This window comes from Salvelinus alpinus, chromosome 12 (assembly GCF_045679555.1).
Source record: "Salvelinus alpinus chromosome 12, SLU_Salpinus.1, whole genome shotgun sequence".
In the NCBI taxonomy this organism is placed as follows: Eukaryota; Metazoa; Chordata; class Actinopteri; order Salmoniformes; family Salmonidae; genus Salvelinus; species Salvelinus alpinus.
Window position 1 is genome coordinate 10,892,898 of NC_092097.1, and position 18,279 is coordinate 10,911,176.

General features: G+C 41.6%; 1 protein-coding gene across 2 annotated transcripts; it reads right to left on the reverse strand.

Annotated features, from left to right (window-relative positions):
• Positions 1–11: 11 nt before the first annotated feature.
• On the reverse strand, positions 12–18,024 carry LOC139535497 (ras association domain-containing protein 1-like). 2 transcript variants are annotated; one of them, XM_071334940.1, is made up of 6 exons: positions 17,694–18,024; positions 11,059–11,183; positions 2,062–2,169; positions 1,590–1,881; positions 1,328–1,443; positions 18–1,227 (listed from the first exon to the last, which is right to left on the reverse strand). In XM_071334940.1, the coding sequence occupies exons 1-6, from the start codon at positions 18,007–18,009 to the stop codon at positions 1,063–1,065; spliced, it is 1,122 nt and encodes a 373-aa protein (XP_071191041.1). In that variant the 5' UTR covers positions 18,010–18,024; the 3' UTR covers positions 18–1,062. The 2 variants fall into 2 exon arrangements, with proteins under 2 accessions (XP_071191040.1, XP_071191041.1); XM_071334939.1 differs by lacking the exons at positions 11,059–11,183; positions 17,694–18,024 and adding an exon at positions 8,558–9,343 and having other exon boundaries at positions 12–1,227.
• Positions 18,025–18,279: the final 255 nt, after the last annotated feature.

Consider the following 18,279-nt stretch of genomic DNA (forward strand, 5'->3'; position numbering starts at 1 on the left):
AAGAGACATACTTTTGTGAAGGAACTTGTTTAATGTTGACAGTGCAAATCTATTATTATTTAAACAAATATTTGACACTGGACATATGTAACATAAAAATGTTGAAATTGAAAAGGGGATAGTCAAGGACAGTCAAATTATTATTTCAAGAGATATAGACATATGCTGATAATATGAAACAAATTCTCAGTTGTATTATTTTGTTGTTTTAACAGAGTTTTAGAACATCACAAAGAACATACAAATATAGACAATACAAACATTCCATAAAAAGCAACAGCTTCCTGTTCAGTGTTCAAAGTTTCAGGACAATTCCCCTATCAATTAAATCGACCTGGGGATTGTCCTCTCAATTGACAATCACAGTGCTCCCAACACACGGGGCACTCCCACTCAGCCTCATAAAGGGAAAGCAAAAAAGAGTAACATCCATCATAGTATGGATGTGCAGGAGGTATATGGCAGACATTGGGGTCAAATGGAAACCTGGAGTACCTGGCCCACTTATTATTCTGACTAGCATTAAGGCCTGGAGATACTGAAGCAGACGGTATCTGAATTTGTTCAACATTTGTCTGAGCTAATAGGTTGACTTCCCTTGTATTGCTTGGCAGTAAGGGAGAGAAACAGGCCTATTGATTTGTTACCCAAAAGCTATAAATAATAGAATCTATGGACCCCGCTGCCAGCAAGAATAACAGGTGATGAACATTACGAGTCAGGTAGCTTACCCAGGATAGTCAAATGGCACCTCCATAATGAGAGGAAGTACTGGACAAAGCCAGTCTCTCATCAGCCACAGTTTCACATACTCTCTCTCAACTCTCATTCTCTCTCAGGCACAACAGACTCTCTCCAGTTGTATGGCACTTCTGATTCTCTCACACTCACACGCGCTTGCCGCTCGCTCTCATGCGCCCGCTCGCTCTCATTCGCTCTTTCATTCTCCTCCTTTGAGGGAGGTGTCGAGTTGTGTTCTCTGGGATCTTTGGATGCAGTGACTGGTCATCTTCTGATGATTGTCAGTCAGAGGTGCAGGTAGTCCCGTAGGGAAGCAGTTTCTCAGCCAGGGGTGGAACCACCAGGGGTGGGACTAGCAGCTTGGGCCTCCTGCATCCTGGTGCGGGCTAGTGCGTAGCGCTGCACTATCTGCTTGACATGCTCCTCCTCCTCACGCTGTAACATGCGAACAAAGTTCTTGAGCTCTGGCATAGAGAAGGCATCCCACTGGACAGAGAGAGGAGGGAGATGGAACATTAGTGTAAGCTGCACAATGTGAAATGACCATGTTGGTTTGAGAATGAATGCACGATGAACGCTCACTCACGTTGACCTCTCCAGTCTCATTCTCTTTCAAGACCAAACTGAGGGCTTTGTCATTGGGTCCAGCACACAGACGCAGGTGGAGTGGACGCTCGTCGTCAGGCAGCTTACGCAGGAATACTGAAATACAGGAAGAGGAAGGGAGACACTGGAATTAAAACAACAGTATGGCACCTCTTAATATTTATCAATGAGATGTCAGTGCAGAAAAAGATAAGTCGTGCTGCTGCAAAACCACAGACAAGAGGTTACAGAGGCGGGCTTACCTTGGTCATGGCGCTTTGTGCGCTCAAACAAAGCAAACTTTCCAGGGTTGTCCACCACGGTGAACTTCTTCAACAAGGCTTCGATGACCTCACGAGCACATGTGCGGGAGCTGATATGTAGGTGTTTGGACGTATCCTTGGGCAGGTAAAAAGAGGTGCGACGCTTAACTCCCCCAGTCTTCTTGCCTGCACCATCCTGTGTTGCAGTACCCTTTCTTGGTGGGGGAACTGACACGGGTCGTAGCAGCTTGAACTGGACCTTTATGAAGCCAGTGTAGGAGCCATCTTTGTTCTGTTGAAAAGAATGAAAACATTTAGGAATTCATACTCACAAAACGTATTCACATTAACACAATTCAACATGTTGAATTGTGCAGTTATGGAGTTGAACAATAACAACATGGTAATGCAGACAGTGTTAGAGTAATTGCAATGTTACTACAATGGTATAAGAGCAATTGTTACTACTCACCAGGTTCATGAACAAGTTGCTGTTGATTTGAGCATTGTACTCCTTCACCTTCTGCTGGATCTCTGTGACTGACAGATCCTGCTGCTTCCCCCATTCAACCTGTTCATCCTGACCAGAGAGAAGGGAGCCAATATTTCAATTAGCCACTCATTGTTTACTCATTCGTCTTCTTAAGCTGACAGTGCAAGACAAAAAAGGGAAACATTGGTGTTCTACCACCGTGTGTCAGCAGAGAGCCAAGGTTGAACGTTTTGCATGTCAAATTATGACGTTAGAAATGTGTGATGTGGGCCTATCTAAATAAACAATCCACAACATTTTGGGTCACAGAGGGGAAATTAGATATCAGGAGTCTTGGGGAGTCAGGTTCACAGGGGTCAGAGTTCAATAGAGCAGAGGACTAGATTGGGTTTGGTGAGAAAAGGAAGCACTAGACTGGTGTAAATCAAAATTGTCTTGAATGAGAAACAGCATTCCTACTTGTTGCTTATATAATAAATGTGCTAAAAAATAAATTACTTATATTATTTTGCAGACTGTAGCAGCCTATGCTTCACAGTGCTAACTTCCTGTAAGCTCCACCCCTTCTTTCACAAAGTTATCGCTGGTTGCATCAGATTCCAAACTTCCTGTCAACGTAGCCATAGCCTATGATAGGGAAGCAGTGGACCACAATGATGTCAGCACTGACCAATCCCAGTTCCTCAATTCCTCCTATCTCTGTAGAGGAACTTGCAGCTGTTTGTAATGTCTGCAAAGGCTTTGGATTGCATTCCTTAAAGCTGTGTTCATGTAAAAATAGCTGCCCCCCTCAGGCAACACCCCCCCCCCCCCGAGAGTCAGACACAAAGCCTTCCTCTGTTTTACAGGCATATCCTGTGGAGTCAGCTGCCTAATCCTCACATAATCTCAGTCATCTTTTAGCAATTCACATTTAGCCTCCAGCATCTACAAGATATTTAAATGTCTCCTATGGACACAGTAACCACCACAACTATGCGCTTCCTGTGTCTAATGGTCTGTCCTCGCTTCCTGTGTGAGAATGTCATTCAAGACATGTGATGCACATAACTCTTCTTCCTGTATCAATTAGAGGACCAGCTAGCCCAAAATTGTCCTGTTGACAGTAGCTGCTTTTCAAATCAAATCCAATTTTATTGGTCACATACACATGGTTAGCAGATGTTATTGCGAGTTTAGCGAAATGCTTGTCGTGGGGGGGAAGGATCCATAGATCAATACTCATAAATCCTCCTGGCAGGCATTAGCATCAGCACCAACATGATCTGTCCTCTGGGACAAAGTCTCAAACTCTCATTCTACCCACAACTACATAAATCAATGTTAAGTTGTGCAAAATCAGATCAATAACCTGAATCCCAATGCAGATAGAAAGGGTGTTAAAGAGATTCTCCTGTACTTTTGTATACTTTTTAGTCCGTAGTTCTGAAAGTAGTGCTCACAGACCAAAAGTGGTCCCCGAAAATTGCGTACTACGTCACGTGCAGATACTGTATGTGCACCACGTCATCGCTCTTTCTCTGCTGTGTGTGCATGATATGCCTCTTGCTAGCTGTCACTCATATGGTTGAACTTGCTAGGGGGCTGGCCCATGTAGGGGACATTCGAGGGAAAATGGCGCAGCACAGCCAGGCACATCAGTTGGGTATGCGCAAGCCCAAAAATGTGAAAGTGGGCTAAAATAATTACCATCCCGATTAAAATGCCACAGCTGTTTAGCATACTGGTTGGCTGACTTTAGAACCATACAGAGCATCACTTCAGAGAGAGAAGCTGCCAGCCTGAACACCTTTCTCTCAGAGAGCAGAAACAGTGCCAGACCGTTCATATTATACACTATATACAAAGTATGTGGACAGCCCTTCAAATTAGTGGATTCGGCTATTTCAGCTACACCCGTTACTAACAGGTGTATAAAATCGAGCACACAGCCATGCAATCTCCATAGACAAACATTGGCAGTAGAATGGCCTTACTGAAGAACTCAGTGACTTTCAATGTGGCACCGTGATGGGATGCCACCTTTCCAACAAGTCAGTTCGGCAAATTTCTGCCCTGATAAAGCTGCCCTGGTCAACTGTAAGTGCCGTTATTGTGAAGTGGAAACGTCTAGGAGCAACAATGGCTCAGCCACGAAGTGGTGAATGCCAGTAGAACGCTACCTGCCTGAATGCATAGTGCCAACTGTAAAGTTTGGTGGAGGAGAAATAATTGGACAATCAAAAGCTTCCCCCTAAAGTAAATTTAATGCTTTATAATTACTCATGCCTATACATAAATAAATACAAATCATTCAAAACACTACACCAGAGAGCATGATTTGGCCAGAGAGGATCGTTAGCTTCTTTTAAAAATGTGCTGTGGATTGTTTGAAGCGCGCAATTTGGTCAGCGCGCGGCGAATAGACTACCAGATAGCTGACTGTTGAGTTGCATCGGTTAGTGAAAAGCAGTTAAATAGGCCTATCGCAATATTTCAAAAAACAATTGTAGGAAAAACATACTTTAGAACGCGAATGGCTATTGCGGAAAAGACAAAGAAAAGATTGATCTGTCTCTAGTCTATTCTCAACTCCCAATGGAGCGAACAGTCGCCTATCTTATTGGCACCCGTGGAGAACATCCCCATATTCCCGGTGAGTGCGCACATATTCACTGGCTTTATCATTGGATCAGTACCACTGGAAAGTTTTTGGGGGATAAGTAATTTGATTATAAAAGGCCACATTTTTCCAGAGAAAAGAAAGGATTAGGCCTACTCTGTCACTACACACTCAGTACTGTGCATTATTCAGTACTGTCTGTTTTGCTAACAGTGATTGAGTTATATTATTAGCCTAAATTATGACTATACAATCTATTCGTCACAGGAATATTAGCCTCTTTTACATTAGTCTGCAGAGTTGTGGACTTGAGTCACATGACTTAAGTTACAAACTTGATGACTTGAAACTCAACTTGATAGAAAATAAAATAACTTGAGACTTGACTTTAAATTATCTGGCCATGTTTTGTAACGTTTTGTCACTAATTTTGTGGCGCCGAGTCCGTTGTATTACTCTCCACGCAGCCAGCGACAGTAGCCGCAACATCGTGCCTTGCAACAACTAGTGAAACGTACACTCGGCCCTCTGATTGGACCAGCAAACCTACAATCAACACAGGTCGGTTGAGCTAACGAACAGTTTGCTGATTTTCTTTACAGCTATAGGATCGGGTGCAGCGCAAATGTAAAATTCTAGGGAGAGTGGATTGCCATAATAAGTAAATATGCAGCTCCAAATAACAGTGGAGATCAAGAATATTAACTGTTTACTTAGCAAGCACACCGGCAATGGGGCATCAAGGAAAATTAGCATAGGCTTACTGGTCTTTTGGTATGTCAAAATTGCTTGAAATTTATAATTTACTGATGAGGTTTGCATTTGGAATTTGTTTTAAAAAGATTATTATTACTGTGGCGAAAACCCCCGTGTCTCTCCACTTGTACTCGCCATACTCCCGACAGTGGAGAGAGCTTGTTCTCTTGTTGAAATGCTTTCTGTTGCTTTCTTTCACACATTTAAATGCACATGTGGTAAATCTATATTCCATCTAACCCTACAATAATTGCTAACGTTTCATCATTCCATCCCTGTAACGTTATTTCAACACTTAGACATTTCTTTTTCATGTTTGATAAGATACATTTTCATTTAGCCTACCATTTCTTAACCTCGGAGTGGGCGCGATATTTATTGTGCACATAAACGTTCAAGACTCACAAGGTAGAAGTACTGTTTGTTTAATTCAATGTATGGTTTGCATTGTTCATATTTCCCGGGTTATGTCGGAGTTCCGTGTGTCTGTGTCCAATGTCTCTGTCTGGTTGTGCGTATTAGGAGCTTGCAAGCTTCAGTATGCACAGAAATGGGCTATGTGGCTTACACGCCACGCTTTTGAGTCAGTACGTTGAATAAGAGAAAATGATTGTTCCATGTACGAATGGTGATGAAATATCATTAAGTGTAATTAAGACAAATGTATGTACCAATGTAACAATGGATGTGGAAATTGCCTTTTACATTGTAGAACCAGTTTATTGGTTCAGGGTTCGTACAGACAGTTGCAAAATTCAGGGACTTAAGTACTTTTCCCAAGCACTAATATTTATTTTCAAGGACCGTCAATTTGTAATAGTTCATATTATGCAATTGTTTCTAGTTGCCACCGGATGGCAGTATATCACCACAACCCCGTGAAAAAAAAGAAAGGCAAATCCAGGGGAGCAGGCGGACATAACAAGCATACATGAATCATTCATGCTTCCACTTGTTCGCAGAAGTAGGCACGATTAGAACTCCGATCAAGAAGCCTTCACAGTGTTGATCAACGCTGGGAACGCAATAATAAGTGGGTAAAATATAATTAATCAAATAAAAAGGTGCGCAAACAGCGTTTACCCTCTACTACATACCCGGTTGGGTCTGGCAAAACCCATTCATAAACATCAATATGCTGCCAGGCAGTATTGGATCTACATTTGCCCAGCATTTTAGCTATCGATGTGACATTTGGCGGCGCCTAATCAGTGGCGCCTAATCAGTCAGTTCTGTACCTGCATGACTGAGTGGCAGTGTGGGTGGAATGAGCGAGCTAGCCTGGCAACCAGAGCGTGAGACACGTGAGGAAATAAAACTCGGTAGTCTGCCTGGAAATTAATTTGCATGACCAATACATTTTTCAAGTATTTTTCATATTAACATATTTGATCATTTTCTGTTCTCCTCTCTTTTGAAGTACCAACTTGAGAAAATGTCAGACTTTCAAGGTATTCCAGTAGTTGAATTTCAGAGCGCCAAATTCAAGTACTTTAAGCACCTTGTGCGACCCCTGTTGGTTGTAATTGCCAATTGGGTAATCGTATGGTCCTGGGTGGGGCCGAGTGCTTACATGTACCAGTTTGAGGTCCTGTTAGACAGATTTCATTTGGTTTCTCAAGGGGAGGCTGTTTAGTCTTGCCATCTACCTGTGTCCATTCAGATAGGACATGTTAAGCTTAATAAAAAGGCTATTTCTTTTGGCCAATTGCCCGTGTACATTTGGTAAATGTTATATGATATGGCAACTTCAACATTGAATCACAAAGACCAGTAAATAAATCTACACTGAGCACATCAACCTGCCTTGTCGTCTGCTGATGTCATGCCCTTACCACTGCTACAAGGTCCCTATTTTACAATGGCATCATCAAAATGTGTTGTAGACAAAATAATGAAAGGGGTTGTTTGTAGTTGAACAAGTCATTGTATGTATAGATTTTACTTAACTTGAAAAAACATGCGACTAGACTTGCTCTTAGAATGCACAACTTGGACTTGACTCGAGACTCGGACCTTGTGACTTGATACTTGCTTGTGATTGGAATAATAGTGACTTGGTCCCACCTCTGTTAGTCTGCAAATGCAATGCATTATAAAAAGGTGCAATATTTTTTTTTTTTTGATTCTTCCCCAAACTCGAAACTCCACACGCCTATGGATATCAGCCATGTTGTGACTTAATAGCGTGTATTATGCATCCTTCCACACCCCCTTTAGGTTTAACTGAACTCATACCACTGAGCACAGCTTCCAGAAAAACAATTGCTTTCAAACTGGGATTTCGTGGCTAATTGAGGTTAAACAAGAATTATTCTGCTCATAGATTATGCATGTATGAACTACACATTGACACATCCAGCCCAAAGCGGGAGGTTTGAAAAACGTAGTATTCGCCAACGTTCCAGAGCATCTAATGTCCTGCAACTAGTAAATAGGCAATCACAAAATGGAAGCCAGAACAGTCAACTAAGGAGTCACCCATTTTTTACTGTGCTGTTATTACCGTTTTTACTCAACTGTGTATAACATTATCTAATGTATTCATTCAAGATGCTGTAGAAATATGAGTTAATGAAACATAATCAAATGTTGTCATTCCCCTTATGTCTAGTAGGCTACTCATTCAAACCCTCCAGAGATGTCTGTGCAGGCTTGTGTGTGCAAGTTTTGCAAGTGTGAAGCAATGTGAGTGAAGTAATTTGTTTCTGAATGGTCCAGAGAAGATGACTTGTGTGAGTTGTGAAACTTGAGGGGTTATCGTGGGTGTGTCACTAAACTCTTGAGCGGTTCTCAGCATCGGGATGTATGAGTCATCATTGTAATATGAGAGAAACAGTAGATTCCAATTAACGTTTTAATACGAGTGGTCATCATAGTTACTACTACATCAAATATGACAACTTCAGATGACAATTTTCGTGGATATGTTATTTGAAATACTCTAGTTTATGCCTATATCACGTCATAACTACTAGAACGTATAATATAAAGGAAGCTACACACAAGATAGTCTAACCTATTATGCATGAACATCAGTGAAGGCGAAGGAATGAATAGCCAACATCTTATTCAATAACTCTTATTCAACTGCTTGACAAATTGTTCTCCTCTCACCTTCTCCTTCTTGGGTTTGTGAAGGAATGATGTGCGAGCAGTGAAGTACTGCTCGAACTCTGAATCGGAGTCCCCACTGTAGTATCCGCTGCTAGTCGAGCTGCCCCACGTCTTCTCGAAGGACAGGCTTTTATCCGAACCGCTGACCGTGTCTGTCATTATCAAACTGTTACAATGTAACCAACCGTCTAGAGCGATGTTGTGTTTAGAATTCGCCAAAATGTGTCAGGTAGTTATCTAATTCGGCTTGGATATGAGCGCTGATAGGTGTCGTTTCCTGTTTAATAAGACAAGTTCTATCTACAATTGTAGTATCCCACTGCAATCAACGTGTAACTACAGAAACGTTAAAACAGATAGAGTGTAAAGTAATACGGACTGCTAGTATAGTTAGTATATCTCTGTAAACTTCGACAATGTTGTTCTAAAGCGCGTTTCTGTCGGTTTCCTGTTCAATCTGGCCACGTTTTGGCTTCTCACAACTAGCTGAGAACTGGATGATGGACCAGCCCCCGCGTTTCCATCGCTCTCCTGGTTTTGACTAGATGGGATACAGTTTTTGTCAAATTTCACTTTTCGTAGCAGGCTAGGACAATTTACGCAGCAGGTTATGATAATTTACGCAGCAGGTTAGGATAATTAGGTTAAGGTTGGAAAATGGGTTGGGTTATTGGGTTAGCTAAAAACAACAACTTTTGACGTAAATTTGACAAAAACTGTATCCCTTCTAGCCCCTACCTTCCCTCCCCCGGCCCGCAGAGGCTCCACCCAGGCGGTTGAGATTAGAAAATACACAAAACCAGCGCAACAGGCTATGATTGGGCGCTGAGGGGAAATTCCAACTCCCTAATGACATCATACCACTCCCTACCCTGTCTGCCAACAATAAGGCGATTTGAGAAGATGAAAATCATGTGACGATTCACATGTTAACAGAGCGTAGAGTACTCATATGATAACAGAGTTTAGAATATTCACATGGCAAATGCATGACATAAGTAGACATGTAGGCTCAGGGGTTTACAAAGAACCGCACCACTTTAGAGAAAAATATATACACTACCCTATGTATTTCATTGGACCGTGTTGCTAACACTTTTTATTTGGCTCTATACTCCAGCATTTTTGGATTTGAGATCAAATGTTTCATATGAGGCGACAGACAGTAAAGAACGTCAACTTCTATTTGAGGGTATTTTCATAGATATCTGTAAGGTGTATTTGGAGAAATACACTTAAATGTGTAGTAAAGTAGTCAAATGTTTAGTATTTGGTCCCATATTCTTAGCACGCAATGACTACATCAAGGTTTTGACTTTACAAATTTATTGGATGCATTTGCAGTTTGTCTTGGTTGTGTTTCAGATTACATTGTGCCCAATAGAAATGACTGGTAGATTTTATATTGTGTAATTTGGAGTCACTTTTACTGTAAACAAGAATAGAATATCTTTTCTGAACACTCCTGCATTAATATGGATGCTACCATGATTACAGATAATCATGAACAATGATAAGTGAGAAAGTTACCGAGGCATAAAATCATACCCACAACACATGCTAACTTCTCACCAGTACCAATAAAAGGGGAGGTTAGCATTTTTTGGGGGGTATGATCTTTATGCCTCCAACTTTCTTACTCATCATTATTCAAGATTCATTCATTAGCCATAATCATGGCAGCATTCACATTAATGTAGAAGTGTTCAGGAACATCTACTCTTATTTACAATAAAAGTGACTCCAAAATGACACAATACATTATTCACCATTCAGTTCCTATTGGGCAAAACATAATCCGAAACACAATCAAAACAAACTGCAATTGCACAATCTTGATGTAGTCATTGTGTGCTAGAAATATGGGGCCAAATACTAAACTTTTGACTACTTTAATACACTATATGGGAATTTGTCCAAAAACTTATGAAAAATGAACTTTTTCAAAATGGGTGGACAAGATAAAGTGCTTTAACAATAAAACATACCCTCAAATAAAAGGTGATATTCTGTACTGTCTCATACACAACATTTGATCACAAATCCTAAATGCTGGAGAATAGGGACAAATGTACTCATTTTAGCATCACTGTCCAAATAAATACGGAGGGTAGTGTAGATCCAACAAGAACAACTAAAAGTGATGCCCATGCTACTGTATCTAAAGGAAATGGTGAGAGAGGACCTGAACTGAAAGGACCTAATGCATTATTTCCAGGGGGATGGGATAGAAAGGAAGAGGCGTGTTTACAAGTGAGTATGTAGACACCATGTCACCACAGTGTGGCCTAGAAGATAGATAGTGGTCATGACACATGACATGGCCGGTGAATTATTTTTTTATATTTTTTTTAGGCCGTCATTGTAAATAAGAATTTGTTCTTAACTGACTTGCCTAGTTAAATAAAGGTGAAATAAAATGGCCGGTGAATGAGGGTTTGAGTACAGAGAACACATAATGACATGCATATACAGTCTGTATCAGATCATGAGGTTCTTACCACATTTGTATCGGTCTCCATAGTGTGTTCCATAACACATGTTTGTTCAACTATGGAGCTACCATCCAAACGGCAATCTAATTGGATACGAGCTCGACATCTGTAGTGACACGTGAATCTGCAATCTGTGAGAAAAGAGAGGTGAATGAAAAACAGGATTTAATAGAATAGATCATGGGTTGCAATTAAAGCTGGGCCTCGTCCACCAGGGTCTACATTTTGTAAGGCCACGGTCTACGATCAGCCATGATGACACACAGATGTAAGGAAAGATTGACTATTAAAAAAAGTGTCACCCACTGGCTCAGAAACCTCCATTTCGTAGTTTTGGGTCATCCCTCCCGTTCCATCCCTCCAGCTTTGGATTTCTAAATTGTCTGCTGTCCTCCACTGGCCAGAGTGAGTCATTACATGTTTGTCAGAGAACAAAACTTGTCACTGACATATTTGACTTCAATTTGGTCACAAACAGGACATTATTAGAAAAGTATTGCTAGAACGTAGAGTGATTATTGTACAAATAAAACAGCTGTATATTAATGTAAGGAGATTCATGTAAAGGAGAGATTTTACCAGCATATTCCGATACGCTTCAGACATTTATCTCCCCACAAATCTAATGGTCACACATTACAATACAAAGGATGGAGGACTGGTTGTGATGAAATGCCTGGTAGTGAAGCATTGACATCCTGCCTGAATGTAATTGGTGTCATATAGCCAACTGCAGGTGTGAGTTGTTGCCCAAGGGCTCTTACAGCTTAGCTCTAGTTAGATCCCTGTATGGCCAGAGGAAAGGAAGCTCATAGTGAAACTTTGAAGACTATGCAAGAGGAAAGCGGTGCAGGATACCAACAAACCGACAGCACCTATACAAAAAGACAACAAACCACTAGAACCATCTCAACGTCCTCATAAATAGACTGCCGCCAACTGCTGATTGAATCTGGGAGTCTTGTTTTGACAAATACCACAGAGCTAAAACTGGGTCTGGGATTTCCAGGCAAGCGGTTTGGTTCTCAGCTGGTTCTTTGCTGCTGGAAATGGTAATGTACCTATTTGCAATGACTCTAAAGCCTATTCAGGTCTAATGAATACTGTGTCCTGTGAATGGAGCCAGTCTCACAAAAAGCCCATTTAGTTCAGCTGAGAAACAATGAACCAAAGCTATACAGCCTGGCACATACATAAACAAACACAAATATGGCCTATGCACAAACAGGCTATATAATACCTTGAAAGACATTCTCATAGCCCTAGTTAAACCTTACAACACTCACACACATACACTTTCAGAAAAAAGGATACGGTTAGGGTTGTTCCCTGCATTACACAAATATCAAAATACACATTATATACCTTCAGAGGTATACATTGGATCTCACATGGTACTGTTTGGTACCTTTTAGGGTAAATGTGCAGATAATCTAGTATAATGGTAAAATTTTTTACATAATATTTGGAAATAAAGGTACGATCATAAGCTTAGTGGGGGCATAACATTCAGTTAGTTGTTTTTGGCCACCCGTGAGTTGAAGTTTTGTACCAGTTTAAGTGAGCTGTGGTTATGTTAGTTAAAGGTTGAGTATGTCCATTGCCACTTCTAAAGTCTTAATAAAATGCTTACATAAGAGCATGTGACAATAAAGATCTGTAATTAATATTTTAGCAATCTTAAAGATACATTCCGGAGTATCGAAAACAACCTCTTTATTTTCTTAAACGTCCTGTTTTGGACTCGACGAGTCAGTGTATGGCTCATACATGCATAGTAAACCATTTGCAGTTGTTACATTCTAACCTGCCATTATCTAGTCCACAAGATACGTGCTCGTTCATGTCATGTAGTGAGTGCACGATCTGAAGCGAGTAGGATTGCCTGGCTACTTAGACCTTACCATGAGTTATTTTCATAAGGGAAAATACATAGAATACATCAATCAAATCCTTGCATCCTAAATTAGAAAACATTAAAAAAATAGATCTATTAGATGCCGGTTGTAGTTTCATTTCTCTTTTTCAATAAGCTACATTTCTCTGAAGTAAGCAGAAAATTATGTGCGCTAAAGATGGCTTTGTAGCCAGACAAATACATTAGAAGACAATTGTCAACCTGATCAGAAACTTTATGCTCACCACATGAACCTCCTAAATTATATCCCTGGTGTATTTTCTTAGTCTTTTGAGCGATATATAAAAACATTCTAAGGTTTTAACCAGGCGCGAATCACGGACACAACACACAGTTTATGCGCTAGAGAAATGTATACGGAAACTTTCACCCGTTTCCCTTTTAGTTAATAAAATGTAGCCCGACCTTTCTGTTGTTTCAACCATCCATCCCAATCAAATCGTTTCATATATACAGTGGGGAGAACAAGTATTTGATACACTGCCGATTTTGCAGGTTTTCCTACTTACAAAGCATGTAGAGGTCTGTAATTTTTATCATAGGTACACTTCAACTGTGAGAGACGGAATCTAAAACAAAAATCCAGAAAATCACATTGTATGATTTTTAAGTAATTCATTTGCATTTTATTGCATGACATAAGTATTTGATCACCTACCAACCAGTAAGAATTCCGGCTCTCACAGACCTGTTAGTTTTTCTTTAAGAAGCCCTCCTGTTCTCCACTCATTACCTGTATTAACTGCACCTGTTTGAACTCGTTACCTGTATAAAAGACACCTGTCCACACACTCAATCAAACAGACTCCAACCTCTCCACAATGGCCAAGACCAGAGAGCTGTGTAAGGACATCAGGGATAAAATTGTAGACCTGCACAAGGCTGGGATGGGCTACAGGACAATAGGCAAGCAGCTTGGTGAGAAGGCAACAACTGTTGGCGCAATTATTAGAAAATAGAAGAAAATAGAAGAAGTTCAAGATGATGGTCAATCACCCTCGGTCTGGGGCTCCATGCAAGATCTCACCTCGTGGGGCATCAATGATCATGAGGAAGGTGAGGGATCAGCCCAGAACTACACGGCAGGACCTGGTCAATGACCTGAAGAGAGCTGGGACCACAGTCTCAAAGAAAACCATTAGTAACACACTACGCCGTCATGGATTAAAATCCTGCAGCGCACACAAGGTCCCCCTGCTCAAGCAGGCGCATGTCCAGGCCCGTCTGAAGTTTGCCAATGACCATCTGGATGATCCAGAGGAGGAATGGGAGAAGGTCATGTGGTCTGATGATTCAAAAATAGAGCTTTTTGGTCTAAACTCCACTCGCCGTGTTTGGAGGAAGAAGAAGGATGAGTACAACCCCAAGAACACCATCCCAACCGTGAAGCATGGAGGTGGAAACATCATTCTTTGGGGATGCTTTTCTGCAAAGGGGACAGGACGACTGCACCGTATTGAGGGGAGGATGGATGGGGCCATGTATTGCGAGATCTTAGCCAACAACCTCCTTCCCTCAGTAAGAGCATTGATGATGGGTCGTGGCTGGGTCTTCCAGTATGACAACGACCCGAAACACACAGCCAGGGCAACTAAGGAGTGGCTCCGTAAGAAGTATCTCAAGGTCCTGGAGTGGCCTAGCCAGTCTCCAGACCTGAACCCAATAGAAAATCTTTGGAGGGAGCTGAAAGTCCGTATTGCCCAGCGACAGCCCCGAAACCTGAAGGATCTGGAGAAGGTCTGTATGGAGGAGTGGGCCAAAATCCCTGCTGCAGTGTGTGCAAACCTGGTCAAGAACTACAGGAAACGTATGATCTCTGTAATTGCAAACAAACGATTCTGTACCAAATATTAAGTTCTGCTTTTCTGATGTATCAAATACTTATGTCATGCAATAAAATGCTAATTAATTACTTAAAAATCATACAATGTGATTTTCGGGATTTTTGTTTTAGATTCCGTCTCTCACAGTTGAAGTGTACCTATGATAAAAATTACAGACCTCTACATGCTTTTTAAGTAGGAAAATCTGCAAAATCGGCAGTGTATCAAATACTTGTTCTCCCCACTGTATGTCTGTCCACCGTTTGTCCTTATATGTGCACACATCAGGTATTCCATGATATGGGATAAATCTAAAACTGCAGTTGGTTGCCAGCTATCATTATTCATCACGTAGACAAATACTGGCCTATATATAATAATTAAATGACTTTAAAGGTGTAGGTCATTTGATGCAAACATATACTGTAAGTAGGTTATAACTTTTCCATTGTATAAATTATATTATCACAATCGCTTGCTTGTCATACTAGTCTGTACAACAACGGGAATTAGCCACAGCCAAGCTCCAGGGACAATGTTGATTGGCAGGTGGAATTATGTCCAATGAGGTTTAAAGTAGGAGGTGGGATCAGATCGGCACAGCATTGTGCAATGAGGTTGTGGGGTGAGGCCAAGAATGTGCACAGCTCCTGAACACCCATAGTTAAAAAAATTTTTTTTATCTTGTACATGCTACAGAGGCTCGAGGACAATGACGTGGTAACGAAGTATACAACTTTCGGGGACCAATTTTGGCTTGTGAGCGCTAATTTCAGAACTACTGGCTAAAAAGTATACAAAAGTATAGGAGAATCTCTTTAACCCAACACTGAGCGGCCTTGTCAAGAAGTGCGGACCTCTTGACGTAATGGTTAAGGAGTTGGCTTGACAGTTACTGGACCCAGGATCAAGACTTGGTCGGGGCTACCCCCAAATTTGCTACATTGGTGTCAGAAGTGGGAATGGCGGAGAGAAGTGAACACATGAGGCACTTGGTATAGAGAAGAGGTACATTTTGGCCACTTAAAAGGAACAAATGGCCTTGTCACTGTGGTGGTACACAAAAAAAAGTGTATGTTTACCTTTTGGCTCTTTTAAAAGGTACAAACTGCAAGGGTACAATTATGTACCTATAACTAATGGTACAATCAATGGACGTACCTTACAGGGTACCACTACATTGACAAGAGTTTGTACCCTTTTAAGTACAATTCTGTAGCTTTATTCCGAGAGTATAGGCCTACAGACATGTATGCAGACATGCAACTGTAAAGCACATCAAGTTGCTTGCTTAGTGAGTACCACTTTCTCCTGATTCGGTCCATACCTGGTGTGAACTCGGGACATCTGCCTCATAAACACACGTGACCGTCCTCCCTCAAACGTCTTAGCCGATCGTGCCACCTCAAAAGCTAGCTAATGAGTCGAGCGGATTAAGGCTGAGGAGTACAGTAAATTGCACGTGCTACACAATCACGACATGCACTCACACATACATACATGTCAGTGGAGGCTCCTCAGAGGAGGAAGGGGAGGACCATCCTTCTCAGTGAATTTCATAAAAATAGTCAACAATTAAAAAACGTTATCCTTTTTAGATAAAACTATACTAAATATATTCACGTCACCATATAATTGATTAAAACACACTGTTTTGCAATGAAGGTCTACAGTAGCCTCAACATCACTCTGTAGGGTAGCGCCAAGGTGTTGCCGGAGGACAGCTAGCTTCTGTCCTCCTCTGGGTACATTGACTTCAATACAAAACCTTGGAGGCTCATGGTTCTCACCCCCTTCCATAGAATTACAAAGTAATTATGACAACTTCCCGGAGAGCGTCCTCCAACCTATCAGAGCTCTTGCAGCATGAACTGACATGTTGTCCACCCAATCAAAATATCAGAGAATTAATCCAGTACTGAAAGCATAAGCTACAGCTAGCTAGCACTGCAGTGCATAAAATATGGTGAGTAGTTGACTCAGAGAGAGAGAAACACAATAGTTGAACGGTTTTGAACAAATTAATTTCTTCCAAAATTAAGGAGAAGCAAGTGAGATAGTTATATATTTTTTACTTTCACTTAGCTAGCAAATGCAGCTAGCTAGTTTAGCCTACTCAAACACCTGGCTCAAACAGAGAGGGATGCTATGTTAGCTAGCTGGCTATGGCTAACACTGAAACTCTTCCAAGTCAAGGTAAGCTTTTCGTATAAATTTATTGCCACTGGGGCCACCGGTGTAACTGCTAAACTGCTCTCTGACTGTACACTGTATTGTATGACTGTAGCGGGTTTACAAATGCGTTAGTTCTAGTAGCTATGTTGACTATGACGTGACAATGACGTAGGCTGTGTGTAGTGGTTAGCGGTCATGATATGAAGGTTTGGCTTGGAAAGTTTTTTTTGCCTGGTCACAGACAGCTGTTGTGTTGTGCACTAGCGCAGGGAAAAGGTGGGAGGAGCAGAGCGCGTAGATAGTTGCGAGAAGGAATTATTTATACAACGAGCAAAGTGATCATGCTGTTTTTATATGGCTGCTATGAAAGTTAACTGTGTTTGCATGTGATCAGGGGTGTTTTCATTCCACCAATTCTGATTACACCCTAGATCAGCTAGATGTTGTAAATGTTCATTCATAGGCTAGGTTGTAGCAACCTCATGATGGGTACAGGGGAACATTTTAGTATCATGTAGTAGCCTAAACCTAAATCGATGTTACATTGAGCTGGGTGAATGGAATATGAATGGCAGTCATCCAATACTCTGTAATAGAAATAAGGCCATGCTCATTAAAAAAATGATCCTCCTCCCTCATCTTAGAAGTCACCGACCGCCACTAATACATGCAATCATAATCATGCACTCACACACAAGTAAATCCTGTGCAGCAGGCAGACTCACTGGCACAGCGCAGGCTCTGTTTGTACAGTCCCCAGATGAAGTCTCCACACAGGTCACACCAGGTGGGCTGGGCATGGCTGCAGGGCTGGAAGTCATGTCCCTTTCCCCTCTTATCTGTGAGCAGTGGGTCCAGGCTATCCCCCACCAGTCTGATGATGCCCACCCGGCTGAGCAGCTCTGGGACCTTCCCTGTGCTGATCCGCAGAGCATTGGCCCGCTCCAGGCGAGGTGGTGAGCGAGGCACCTCGCAGCTGGTCAGCTCTATCGGGTCATGTAGCCTCAGCTCACGGAGCTCAATGAACTCACCCCAAGACATCCTGTCAGTCACAGCTTCAGTTCCTTCTTCACACAAAGGCAATCACACCTGTGACCAAAACAAAAAATGTTTTAACCTTTATTTAACCAGGTAGGCCAGTGGAGAACAAGTTCTCATTTACAACTGCGACCTGGCCAAGATAAAGCAAAGCAGTGCGACACAAACTACACAGAGTTACACATGGGATAAACAAACGTACAGCCAATAACACAATAGAAAAGTCTATATACAGTGTGTGCAAATGTAGTAAGATTAGGGAGGTAAGGCAAT